The following is a 13,534-nucleotide window of genomic DNA, read 5'->3' as shown; positions in this document are numbered from 1 at the left end:
ATGGGATGGGGGCGCATTTGGGGCCACAGTCCCTGGAACTCCAGACAAGCTGATCTTTGCTCACAGCTCAATCCAGGAAATGATGGCCCTCCCGACCCCAGAGGTCACTCTTGCACATGGCCTCCATTCCAGCAGCCACACCTTGCATCGCAGGACACCATGAGTCGGCATGCTGGCTGCTGTTACTTCTCATCTCTTTCAGAACAGTCTACTGTTGGAACGACTGCTGATGGCTGGGGATGGTCAGTGGGGAGGAGGCTGCAGCCCCCACCTTCTCCAAGCCTCAGGGTGACAGTACTGGACGCCTCTGTGTGTTGTCATTATCCCCCATCCCTCAAACCCAGCTCCTGGGTTTGGCGTCTTTGATGCAGAGGCCGGACCAGAGTCTGGCTGTCCAGACCATTTTGAATATGCCTAGAAACATCAGCTCCTCCTGTGGGGTTCTGACCTTGACGTGTGTCCTCCCAGCCTGCCGATACATCACTTCAGTTGCTCTACCCTCACTTGGAAGGACCCATGTCTGGATCTAGTGGATAGGCTCCCTGCTCACAGTGGTGGGGTGACTCAGGCAAGCATCTGGGGCCGTTTCATGGGTGGGCCTCCTACTTCCTCACACGAGGACTGGACGCCATGGTGCAGGCTCACGCCTGTCCTGAGCTCCCAGGGCTCTGAGCTTCCCCAGAGCTGACCAGCCCACCTTGCCAGCCCTGGTGCTGTGTGGGAACATCTCACAGTGGATAGGAGGTGTGATAGCCACCTGCCTCCGAAGCAGAAGCTGCCCCCCGCCCCAAACAAAAAGCACCTAGAATCCTAGTGCTGCAACTCACCTGTCTGAGAGTCCAGACTGTCCCCTTGGGCCTGGTGGGGCCTCTGTGAGCGATGGGGCTGGTCGCAGCCACCCCAGCCACTTGCCTCACCTGCTCTGCTAGCCCCACGAGAACCAGGTTGCAGCCTGTAGAGCCTCGGCCTTTCGCCTGGCCGACCCCGTGGCTGCTGAAGTCGGCCCCCGCGCTGGGTGGGGCGCCCTGGAGCCCACCCGCTGTGGCCCCTCGGTGGCTTCTGGTGGCTTTGCTGCCAGCCTGTGGTGGCCCATGTCGGGCATCTCTTCCAGCCGGGCCTCATCCCTCACCTGTCACCCCTTCCTCCTCAGATCACCCAGGAGGCGGGGGAGTTCATGATCACGTTCCCCTACGGCTACCATGCTGGCTTCAACCACGGATTCAACTGCGCCGAGTCCACCAACTTTGCCACGCTGCGGTGGATCGATTATGGCAAGGTGGCCACCCAGGTGAGTGAGCGCTAGCCCCCCACCTGCTCCCCCAGCCCAGGGCCTAGGTGACAGCCGCTTAGATTCAGCCTGGGGCTCAGACTCAACATCAGGGTCTGTTTCTGGATCCTGAGCAAACGTGTCGTCAGCTCATTCCTCACTTGGAGGCAGGTCAGGTGTGTGCAGCAGCCGGGGCCTGGCCAGGCCAGGCTCAGGGTCCCCTCTGTCCTGGCAAGCCCAGGTACGCTCCCACCATCTGGGGGCCAGAGAAGATTTGTTCCTTGTTAGCTGACTCTTGAGGGGCCTCTTGGTCAGGTGCGGGGTTTGCTCCGGCCCCAGAGCCTGTCTTTACAGGCTCTGCAGTGTGTGTGTGCACGTGCGTGTGTGTGCGCATGTGTGTGTGAGTGCACGTGCAAGAGAGAGCAGAGCCCTGGCAGGGCAGGCCCTGTGCTCGAGCCCAAGGGCTTCCTGCTGCCTCGTCATCCACAGTGGTCACTCAGAGCCCAGAAGACTCATTTGTGTTCCACGGTAATTTGCCGACCTGCTCCCAGAGGGACGATAATCAGCCTGCAGATTTGACACTTGAACTGAGTGCTTGTTCTCAACTCCTTTTTCCTGTGCACGCACCCATCTGTGGTTCTGATGGGCAGCTCAGTGGGGCTCGAGGCCCCACAGTGGCGTGTCCGGGGAGCAGCTGGATAGTGGGCAGGTCCCTGGGAAGGGAAGGCCGCTAGGAGGGCTGTTGACCATGCAGCAGGCCCAGCCCTTCCTTGGCAGCTGGGGCCAGTGACCTTCCTCCCAGGATTGGCACCATGACCACCCTGAGGAAGCCACTGAGCTCTACCCATCCGGCTGGGCTCTGGCCGAGTGGCCCCGGCTCTCAGGCTTCAGCTGCTTTAATCTTTTCTCTCCAGCGTAGAAAGGGGCCCAGCCATGCACACGTCTCACTCTGGCTCTGAGCACAAGGAACAGGAGAGGCCCCTCCTGCGTGGGCCTGTTCAATGAAATCGGGCTGCCTCCTATCAGCCTCCTCAGCAGAGCCCTGGGGGTCTTGCATGAAATCACTCAGCTGTTGGGGGCTAGGGTTAGGGAGCATGGTGGGTTTCTCCCAGACACGGAAGTGGGGGCAGTGTGGACCAGGAGAACCCCGAGCCCAGATCCTGGTTTGGTCAGCCCACTCCTGACCCCAGATCTTTGGAGAAGAGGGTCTAGGCTGTGACGATTGGGCATCATGGCCTGGCGATATGGCCCCATGGGGAGGGAAATCGGCATCCAGGTGCAGCATGTGGCAAAGAGCAGGACGGCCCAGACTGAGGGTTCTCAGGGTGCTCACAGACTGGAACTTGAAAGTAGACAGGGTTAATTGAGATCCATTCTGAAAGGGAACATCTCCTGTTTGATTTCATGTTTGAGTGGGGTGAAAGATTGTGTGTGCTTAGTCGCTCAGTAGTGCCCAACTCTGCAACCCCATGGACTATAGCCTTCCAGGCTTCTCTGTCCATGGGATTCTCCAGGCAAGAAACCTGGAGTGGGTTGCCATTTTCTCCTCCAGGGGATCTTCCCAACCCAGGGTCAAACCTGCATCTCCTGCATTGCAGGTGGATTCTTTACCTGCTGAACTATCGGAAAAGAGGGTGAAAGACTAAGAAAATTAAGCTCTGGGGGTGGCTTTGTGGCACATCTCTGCTACACAGCGCAGTCTAGACGGGTTGGCGGTCTAGACGGGTTGGCTCATCTCTGTTTTTCTAATGATCTCTCTTAACTTTGCTGTGTCAGTGCAGTTGAGAAAAGGAAACAGGCTTTGCAGCCAGGAAGACTGGAGAGGCGCCCCGGGATGTGAAGCGTTGGGGTTTTAGACTTAATTCAGAAAATCATGAGAGTGTCTTTGGCAGAGAGTCCAACTTGACTAAAAGAGGAGAAATGGGGACGTCAGGATTGTCCGCTTAGATCCAGGGGAATAATTACATCTCCCGGGGCGTGTTCGCATTGTCACCGAGAGTTCCACTTGTGCGGGGCCGCGTGGCCACAGCGGGCACTGGATTGAGTTGTCAGTCCGTCGGGGGCTTGTCCTGGAGGCCCTGCTGGAGCCAATCCTGCTGCGGAGCCAGTGGGGACCGCCCGGATATTAAAAGCAATTTTGGGTTCAGCCATGTGTTCACAAACAAGTGACATCTGGGAGGTGCAGCCTGAGATGGGGCTCCACGCTTACATTGCCGGGCGGCGTAGCGTGAAATTACTGAACCAGTCATTGTGGTGCTCTGAGCCGGGCTGGGGTTCCAAGGGCCTGGCAGCTGGGGTAGGGCCCCGCAGGAGTGGCCACTGGCCCTGGGGTGCCCATCCATGGCTGCCTGATGTCAGCTCCTGGGCTGTTCGCTGGTGACCCTCCGAGCTCCGCTGCCCTGTAACTAGTCTGGGCTGGAGAGGCTGCCTGGGCGCTTGGCCTTGCAGATGACAAGCTGAGGTATCAGGGGCAGTGGACTGTTCAGGTTCCGTGGTGCTAGGGCTGTGGATTTAAGGGAGGGGATGGGTGGGGCAGAGGGGCAGCCTAAGCCCACTTCCCACTGAACTGGGCCCTCTCCCTGCAGCTTGAGTGCCTGCCCTCCAATCTGTGTCCCCTTCTAGCACATTCCTCTGATACAGCCCTGGGGGAGAATGTCCACTTCCCAGGCTCTAGAGACCCTTTTACTTGCTGGCTCATTAGCTTCTCAGGTGCCCAGTGAACCTCCCACTCCCTCCATCGACCCATTTCTGTCATTCTCTCTGTTGACACATGAAATGCTAAATGCCCAGGCTCACCAGCCTGTGTGAACTTCAGGTGTGCCTGCTCTTTCTTCCCGATCAGGGTCAGCAAACGGGGCCCGCAGATGAAACCTGGCTGGTTGACTGTTTCTGGTACTCTCTGCCAACAGAGCCTTGCTTAGATGTCTTTGTTTTTCTGGGCACGTCATGTGGCATGCGGGATCTTAGTTTCCCAAAGCAGGGATTGAACCTGAGCCCCCTGCAGTGGAAGCTCGAGTCTCAACCACTGAACTGCCAGGGGAGTGCCGAGTGTTAGGTTTTTAAAGAGCTGGGGGGAAGAAAAATCAAAAGAAGTTATATGTGACACATGGCAACTAGATGAAACTCACATTTCACATTGATAAAGTTTTTTAAATTAATTTATGTGTTTGGCTGTGCTAGGTCTTAGTTGCAGGATGTTCCCTGACTGGTGATCGAACCCAGGCCCCCTGCCTTGGGGGCTCAGAAACAACCACTGGACTACCAGAGAAGTACCGATAAATAGAGTTTTATTGGCACAGGCTCACCCATTCATTGACATACTGTGCAGGGGCTGCTTGCATTTGGGTGTGGAGCTGAGTAGTCATAATAGGCCATCTCACCTGCAAAGTAGAAAATATTTGCTGTTGGTTCTTGTCAGGAGTTTGCAGTTCCTGGTCTAAAGAATCGATTTTGTGGACACCCTGGCTCCAGGCAGTCAGGGCTGAAGGGTCCCCCTCACTCTTTCCTCCACAGCCCCCAGGGTCTGTGGCATCAGAGGGGCTCTTCCCTCCAGCACGTTGGCCCCCAGCTGCTGCCTCACTGATTTTAACCAAGGAAAATTTATACCCATGATTAGGGGATTGGGTGGACTATGGAATATGCAGTCACAAAAATAGGTTCACTGTTTACTGACGTGGAAAAATGGGAATGGCATTTTGGGTGGAAAAACTAGGTTTTGGATCATGAATATGTAATCCCATCATGTGTGTGTGTTGGGGGGAGGGGGATTTACCAAATGTTGATCGATGTTAGCTCCATGGGGAGAATTGGAGGACTCAGCAGGCCTGAGGTCAGAGCCAACAGCGGCCAGTCCTGCCTCAGGCCACATGCTGCTGCTTTGGTTTTGAGCTATCCCTTTCCCTTGACCTCCCCAAGCTCCGCAGCCCTCCTCCTGCAGCCCCGTCTCTCTCTCCAGCTTTCCTGATGGATCTTGCCTGCATCAAGCTCTGACTCTGGGCCTCATGACCGGGCCGCGTTCCAGAAGACACCTTCCCCACCTCCGTTGTCTCCCAGGCTGGCTGCCCCCTTCAGGCAGGTGTCCAGGGCTTGCCTGGGGCTGCAGGGGCCACCTCCACAGGCCTATGCTCCATTTCTAGGAACAGAATTCCCCAGGCAGGCGTTGTAGTGCGATTACCAACTGGGAAGATGAGAGGGCTGCTCCGTCTTCACTGCAGAAAATGAAGTGTGCACACATCAGCCTTTTAGGTCTGAGCTTGAATTAGTCCTACAAGGCTGCTCGCCACGTTGGATTAGCTGTGCGGCCTCGTTGCTCCCACGGTGGGTGGCACTGGGTGAAGCCTGACAAGGGCCTCCTGCCTCCACCGGGGCGCCCCACAAGGCACAGGAGTTGACTTCGGATTAAACAGAGCAAGAGAGATTTAGAACCCAGCTTGAACGCTGGGAGCCCCGCATGCTTAGCTGGTTTTCCGCCTGTTGTCTGGGCCGCCGCCTGGCAGCGCTCAGCCTCTGGGCAAGTCTGCTCCCCAGTAAGGTGTCTGCTGAGCGTGGAGGGCGGGAAGACCTGGCCCCCACATCCCCCCACTTCTGGATCTTGGTTGGGGGGCTTCCCCTGAAACCTCTCACCTGGGCTACCTCGAACTTCACTGCTGTGAAACGTGAACCAAATTGTCCCCGCTGCTCTGAGGATGCCTGCCTTCTGTTTGGTGACTCTGTGCCTGCTCTGGGTGATTAACTGAGAGCCCCTCCCCATGAGGGTAGGTGACAGAATAGGGGGAGGTGGGGGCAGGCAGAGGAGGGCCAGACGGACGGGTGCTTCTCTGGCCCACCCACACCCGAGGTGCTGGCCTGGGCATCTCTGCACCTCCCTGGCTCCCTGATTTATGGAGTTGTGGTGGCCAGTGCTCAGGGTTTGCGGTCAATGCCGTATAAAATAAGCTTCCCTCCCCTGAGCCTCCCCCAGGCTTCCTGTCACTCTATCCCTGCAGCAGCCTGAAGCCTGTCCCCCGCCATATCCCGCCCTGGAAACTCAGGATGCACACAGCAGTGTGGGGAGGGAGGGAGCGGAGAGGAGCGCACGGCCCCCTCTCTGCCTCCCCGCTCACTTTGGCTTTGGCTTTGGCTTTGGCTTTAACTCTGACCATTTAGAACAGGTCCGGCCTGATTTGGAAGGGGGGTCTCAGGCAGAGTCTCCCTGCGTCACTGTGACCTTGGATGGGCGGTGGGGGCTCGGGGGAAGATCTCTCCTCCCCTCGGTCGTGACCTGCTGTCCCCTGGGCAGGGGTGAGAGCCTGGTCTGGAGGAAGGGTCGGGGGCAGTTGTTGCGCCCGGTCTGGAGGAAGGGTCGGGGGCAGTTGTTGCGCCATCTTTTCCGTTGTCACCACCCCAACCCCACAGACCACTTGGACACTTTTGTCCTCTGTGCCCACCATGAGGTTCTGACTCCATGGGTACACCCCACATCTTTTCAGAGAGGGAAGCCTTTCTGCCCCTCAGAAGGAGTCTTCTCCCCTGGGGACTGTGTGCCCCCATGAAGACACTCCCAAGGACGGGTCTGGGGAGCAGCCTTGGAGGCAGAGAGAGACACCCCCACCAGCTCATATGCAGGCAGGACTTCCACCAGCCTGAGGTTCAGAGCCCACTGTCATCCCTGCCCCACTCCCTGCTACCCTGTCTGGGGGGCTGGTGGGGGACATACATGCCCCAAGTCCCTCCAAGACAGCCTTGCAGCTGAGAAGCCTTCTGTTTGTCTTCTCGGGAAGTCACAGTCATTGCAAAGAATCACAAATGCATTGTAGCTGCAGCCCCTCCCCCAGGGAGCAGGCCAGTCTGCTGCGTCCCCTCTGCCCCCCGGGGCCTGTTTCATTCTGGCGCCTGTCAGCCCAGAGCCCCCTCCCCCACCCCGTTGTCTTCCTCTCCTGTCCGCCGCCCCCCACCTCCCGCCCAGCCTCCTGGGCTTGTCGCCTGGGTTACAGGCCTCTGTGTTCAGGCTCCCCACTCAGAGGGTGGCCCTAGAGACACTCTGAGTGCCCTTGCACTGGTCTCTGGGGGCTGCCCTCTCCTCACGGTGCCGCTTCAGCTGGCTGTTCCCCTGGTGGGTTGCCAGTGCTGAGTGGTCCCCACCAGCAAGCACACGACCACACGGCTCTGGCCCGGGTGCTGGCCGCTGCAGGCGTGCTCACCCCACTGGGCCTGCTGCCCCTCATCCTTGTGGCTTTGCTGCGTTTTCCCACGAGAACTGGGAGCTTGTGATTCAGATCCACAGACCAGAGTTTCGGCACTGTGAATCGTGGGACTGCACCATCTGTGGGCCGTCCCTGCCCTCTTCCCACCCACTCAGCACCAGGAGCCCCCCAGTGTGACAACCACAGGTGTCCCATATATCTCCCAGTGTCCCCTAGGGCGATTGGATCCCCCATGTGAGAGCCCTGGGCCAGCGGGGCTCCTCAGGGGGGCATCTTTGCCCTCCCGAGGTATCCAGCCCATGTTGCCCAGAGATGCTGCCATAGGGTCTGTTCTGGGGGAAGTGGCCGCGTCTGGCCCAGGGAAGGCGTGGAGGCTTTTCTTAGGTCAGGCTGTGGTCTGGGTCAGGGGACTTCACGGGCACACCAGCACCTGGACCTTTCTACTGTCCTGCCGTGGGCAGAATTTGGTTCTTGGCCATGGTCAACACCGCGACTTGGGATGGCAGGGTTTCTACAGAGGGCAGATGGGCTGGCTCCCCTTGGAGCCTGAGGAACAAAGGGAGACTAGTCCACCGGGTGTCCCAGTCACCACAGGGGCGGTGGGTGAAGGGCTGCAGTGAGAGGAGAGCTGAGGGGCTTGTGGGTCCTCAGGCAGAACGCCATTGGGAAGCATGGCCCAGAGCACCTGGTTTATTAGCATCTGAATAGAGGGGGAGGAGGCAAAGCTATGACAAACCTAGGCAGCATATTAAAAAGCAGACATTCCTTTGCCAACAAAGGCCCGTCTAGTCAAAGTTATGGTTTTTCCAATAGTCGTGTATGGATGTGAGAATTGGACCATAGAGAAAAATGAGCACCAAAGAACTAATGCTTTTGAACTGTGGTGCTGGAGAAGACTTTTGAGAGTCCCTTGGACTGCAAGGAGATCAAAACAGTCAATCCTAAAGGAAATCAGTCCTGAATATTCATTGGAAGGACTGATGTTGAAGCTGAAGCTCCAATACTTTGACCACCTGATGTGAAGAGCTGACTCACTAGAAAAGATCCTGATACTGGGAAAGACTGAAGGCAGGAGAAGGGGATGACAGATGACGAGATGGTTGTATGGCATCACTGACTCCACGGACATGAGTTTGAGCAATCTCTGGGAGCTGGTGATGGACAGGGAAGCCTGGCATGCTGCAGTCCATGGGGTTGCAAAGAGTTGGACACGACTGAGTGACTGAACTAAACTGAGAAGGGGAGAAGTCTGGGGACCCTCACAGGAGGACCAGTTCGGCTGCTGGGCTGCAGCCATAGTGCTATGCGGATGAGGCTCTTCTGTGTAGGGGAGGAAAGAGAGTGACCTTGGGGTGGGGGGTAGCATCCTGGGGGTCAAAGTTTCGATCTGTGACCTTGCCCAGCCCCCAGGAAGCAGCCTCCCCAGTGAAGGACGGACGTGGGAGCCCTGGGAGCCCTGCACCTAATGGTTTTGTTTATGAAGTGCTTCCAAGGGCTTCCAGTGGATTTCCTAATGAACTGGTTTGTTATTGCGTCTCCTGCTGCAGCGTGCGGGTGATTACATCAGAAACAGGGGGCCAGGCTTGAGCTGGCCTGGCAGATGCCGGCTCCTCAGCGGGGGATCTTCCCTGTCCCTGGGTGTTTAACGCTTTGTGGGCAGACGTGCCCCCTGCCCCCACCCCGGGATTGTTCCCTCGGAAGCATGTGTGTTGCTCCCCTGTCTGCATCTGCTCAGCAGCAGTCACCCTACAAATGCCGGGATGCCTGGGATGCTCAGACTCCGGGAGACCGCAAAAGGCACGATGTGGGGGACAGGCAGCATCAGCCAGCGGGGGCTTCTGGAGGAGGGAAGGTTCAAGACCTGGCCCGGTCACACCTGTATCTCAGACTTCTGGCCTCCAGGGCTGGGCGGGGACAACATCCTGTGGCTTTCGGGCCCTCTCCCCTGTCGACGGCACTCTGTGACATGAATACACCAGAGTCTTGAACGCTTCCATCCACCAGAGGAGCAGGGATGTGACCCGAGTCCTCTATGGATGCTGCCGGCCCTGCTCAGACTGGAGCAGGGCTTCTCCAACCAAGGGGTGGAGGGCCGGTCACCCCCAGCGCAGATGCTGCAGGGTGTGTGCGTTCCTAGGGATCAGGTTCCAGTGGGCCCCCAGCTCCCTAGCTGCTGGCCCCTGGTGGAGGGGGTGGAGCAGGTGCCCCGCATGAGATTTTTGTAGGGGGTACAGTGACTCTTCACAGAGACCCCCCAGAGTCCTTCCTGCCCACTTCCTACAGCACAGAGGGGTCTTACCTTCAGTGGGGGAGCTCCAGCTTCCTGCCCCTGCTACAGCTCCAGACCCCGTCCTCTGCCTCCGCGAGTTGGGGCATTTGTGTACCTGGAGTCGGGGGGTGACGGTGATTATTAGTGACTGCCCAGGTTCCTCTCCCTTGCGATGCCTCCTGCAGCTGAGAGGCCGAGGGAACCCTGAACTGAGGGCAGACATTCTGAGGTGGGGAGGGCCGTAGGGATGTGAGGGGGGGGTTTTCTATCAGAATCGGAGCTTTGAAGACTGTGGAATGAACACGTGGGGTAAAGAAAGTAGAACGGAAAGGAAAAAGCAGGTCACATCCGTCAGAAGACAAGGAGATGGTTGCCGTTAGCAAAGAGTTCGCTGAGTGAGGGGAGTTAATAGTCCCCGTGGCCAGGGCTGTGTTAACTCAGTGCCTGTGCGTTCTGAACCACGTGGCAGGAGACTGGAGATGGCCTGATGCCCACATGCGGATGGGCCGTCCATCCAGGCACCGAAATGCTGTGCACCCCGAGAGGAACGAGGGGCTGGTTACGTGCTACATTCCAGAGGGGAGGCACGTGGGAATGGTGATGGCCGGGTCTTCTCTGGGACGACCGGATGCCTCTGTCCTGTGTGGGGATGCAGGGTATACCCTGGAAGGAGGAAGTGGGAACTGCAGGGGTGGGGATGGAGTGGGGTGGGAAAGTGGAGTGGGGCTGAGTGTCTTGCTGCCCTCTGTTCCTCAGACTCTGCACCCTGTGAGGGGCTGGCTCTTCCCTGAGTCCGTCCTGAGCTGGTCGGTGCAGCTCCGGGCTCTCTGTGTGTGGGGGCAGGGCCCGTGAGGGGCGCACTGGTGAACACCTGCCAGGAGACGGGAGCCCTCACTCTCCTCTGGTGAGGATCCCCGCAAATCCTGGGCCCCTACATTCTCTAGATCTCAGGCCTCAGGACCCAAATGATTTGGTTCAACCTGTGGCTTCACGGATGGTTTTTGTGTGTTTGTTCCCCAAAGAGGCCCCCAGCTTGAGATGAATACAGAGCCCCTGGCAGTGCCTTCCAGGGGTCTTGTCTGAAGTCCTGACCAGGGAGACCCGTAGAAGGGGGGCCTCAGGGTCACCGGTAACAGGCTGGGGTTGGGGTGTCTTACGTGAGGGCGGGGTCAGCAGAAACCCCTCTCCCGGCCTGGGGCTTGACATGAGGGAGAGTTTCCTTTTGTGCTGAGGTGTTAAAGGAAGGTCTGGCTTTCAGTAGGTTTTTCATTTGATCTTTCATTACACTCTCCCAAAGCACATCGTTTTATATGATTTCAGTTTTGCTGAAGATTATTGCAGTTTGTAAAGCGTAATTCCTTAGGCATTGAGAATGCAGTAGAAGGCTGGGGAACCAGACAGAGAGCAGCCCAGATGCCTTTCATGGAACAGATGAATGGGAGGGGAGGGGGCCAGAGGAAGAGGAGGGAGGGCTGGAGGGGTCTTGTTTTAGGATCAGGATGCCCCAGTACTGGGAACACTGCTTACGTGATCCCATTTCCAACCCTGATGGCATGAGGCCGAGGAGAGGATGTGCAGCCTTGTGCCGTCACGGTTGGAAATGATATCATATAAGCAAAGCTCCCAGTACTGGGGCATCCTGATTCTAAAACGAGATCCTTGTCTCCAAGGCAAGCCAGTGCCACCCTCCCAAGGAAGGTGCAGGGCGTATATCTGAGCTTGTGGGATGTTGCTTTCTGATGCCTTCTTTACATTTAGCAAAATGTTTGCTGAGAGGACCCCGGATTCAGTGGGACCCACTCCAGCACTGTCAGTGGCTGGACATGTCCTGGGAAGCCCTGGGGAAGGGTAGGATGCCGGGGTGCTGGAAGGAACCCTCGCTCCTTTTCTCTGTAGACACCTGCTCTGATCTTGCCCTGGAAGTAGGCATCTTCCGGGGACTTCGGAGAAAGGAGCAGAGCAGCAATGTTTTCTGAGACTTTCTGCCTCTGGAAATAGGGAACAAACAAAAAGGGCAGAAAAACAGCGCAGTGGAATGTCTGACCCTGGAGTCTGAGGCGCTCTCCCGGGAGCTGCTGCTGAGGACAGGGCTGACGGTTTGCTGGGTGTGGAGTCTCTGTGGGCGATGGTTTTCTCCGGAACTTGGAGGTCTGACTCACGCGTGGTTTTTGTCCTCTACTGTGGCAGAAAGCCAGCTGCTCTTCCAGTCCTACATCCTGGGTGGGTGGTAGGTGTTTCTGCCTTCTAGAAACTTCTTTAATCCTCTTTGTGTTCTGAAGTTTCTTTATCACGTCCTTGGTGTGAGTCTGATTTTAGCCACCTGACACTCCTTCAGCCATTTCGGTCTAGAAACTAATGACTCTGGGAAATTTTCCTCTGTTACTTCATTGATGACTTTGTTTTCCATCTCTTCTCTTTGTTTCAAACTCTTACTCAGGTGGACTTTCAGATTGTGTGATCTTGTTTCTTTATACTTTCTTACCTCTCTTCTACTTTGTCTAGTCCTTTTATCTTTTGATTTTTTAGTTGGTATTTTTTGGTACACCGTGCGGCCCCAGGTGCCCCTGGCTTGCGAGTCTCTTAGCTGTGGTTTCAGGAGAGCAGGAAATGGCTCATTTAGACCCCAAGCATTTGGCCATGGTACTGGCCTGTCCTCCCAGCATCCTCCTCCTGCCTGGCAGCCATGGGTGTGGGATGGCTCAAGGGAGAGCTTCATGGGCCTGGAAGCGTCAGCAGGTGGAGTTGGACCTTGTCAAAGATCAAGGCCAGAGATGAGTGAGGGTGGACGGAGGAATGGAGCTGGGGGCCCCCGCTCCCCTCTCCCCACTGAGGCCTGGCTGTACTCGGGCCCTGCAGCTCAGAGACTAAGAGCTTCCTTCCCCAGAGGAACCAGGCGTCCCCAGGAGGCACCGCGGCTCCGCGCCCCATGTGGGGCACCCCTGCGTCTCTGCCTGGACAGCTCATGCCGAGCGCTGCTGGACCCCAGGGGCCATCCTCTCTGATCCGCACAACAATTCTCATTTGTTTTTTCAAGCTATGGAGAGAAAAGAGAAATCTATTTATCCTGCATGGCTCCCCTGGTCTGATAACCAGAGACAGACCTCTGTTCTACCCTGTTTTCTCATTTTCTTCAAACTCAGCTACAGGTCCTGAGAGACCCGGGCACGCATGTCACTGCCTTGATGTGTTACTCTTCCGACGCGGTGACAACCCCCCTGCCCCCAGCTGGGTGCGTGGATCAGGCCCAGGGCCCCTGAATTCCACCGTCATAACTCTCACCATTTGTCATTTGGAAGTGACAGGTGTGCGTCTTGTTGAGCCTCTGGTGGGTGCTGTCAAGACTCGGCCTTCTGTATAAGGCTGTGATGGGATCAAGCCATGGGGTAGGGGGTTCACGTAGGTGGGTGCTCACATGCCCCCTGTTGGGGGCACCCTGTGTGGGGAGCAGCCCAGGCCCCAGTGGCCAGGGTGCTGCCCTGTGTGGAAACCCTGATACCCCTGAATCCTTCCTGCCTGCTTCCTTCCTGACCCCTCTGTCTTCTCTCCCCCCATTCACCCCCTTCTCTCTCTGAACCCCTTCCTTCTGCAGAACTGAAGCTGGCTGGCCACATGTACACTGGGGTCCTTGGGGACCCTGGTGAGTCCCTGGGGCTCAGTAACTGGGGGGAGGGTGAGGAGGCAGGAGGAGCCCCCCACCCCCCTCCAGGGCCTTGAAAGGGCAGAGAGTGCCCAGAACTAGAGGGGCCGGACTGGAAGGACACACAGGGGACTCTTGGTCCTGGCAGCCAAGGGGGTAGCTCAGGGGGACCTCGGGGG

At 57.3% G+C, this 13,534-nt stretch overlaps 1 protein-coding gene across 2 annotated transcripts in view; it reads left to right on the top strand.

Annotated features, from left to right (window-relative positions):
* The window catches only part of KDM4B (lysine demethylase 4B), a 118,813-nt gene that overhangs the window by 72,540 nt on the left and 32,739 nt on the right, over window positions 1-13,534 (top strand). For both annotated transcript variants that reach the window (XM_065917985.1, XM_065917984.1), the window contains exon 9: window positions 1,151-1,288. In XM_065917985.1, coding sequence (XP_065774057.1) covers window positions 1,151-1,288 — 138 coding nt within the window. The remainder of the gene's footprint in view (window positions 1-1,150; window positions 1,289-13,534) is intronic.

This window comes from Muntiacus reevesi, chromosome 1, assembly GCF_963930625.1.
Source record: "Muntiacus reevesi chromosome 1, mMunRee1.1, whole genome shotgun sequence".
NCBI lineage: Eukaryota > Metazoa > Chordata > Mammalia > Artiodactyla > Cervidae > Muntiacus > Muntiacus reevesi.
Note: the sequence above shows the minus strand (reverse complement) of the source record. Positions and strands in the feature narration are given on the sequence as shown.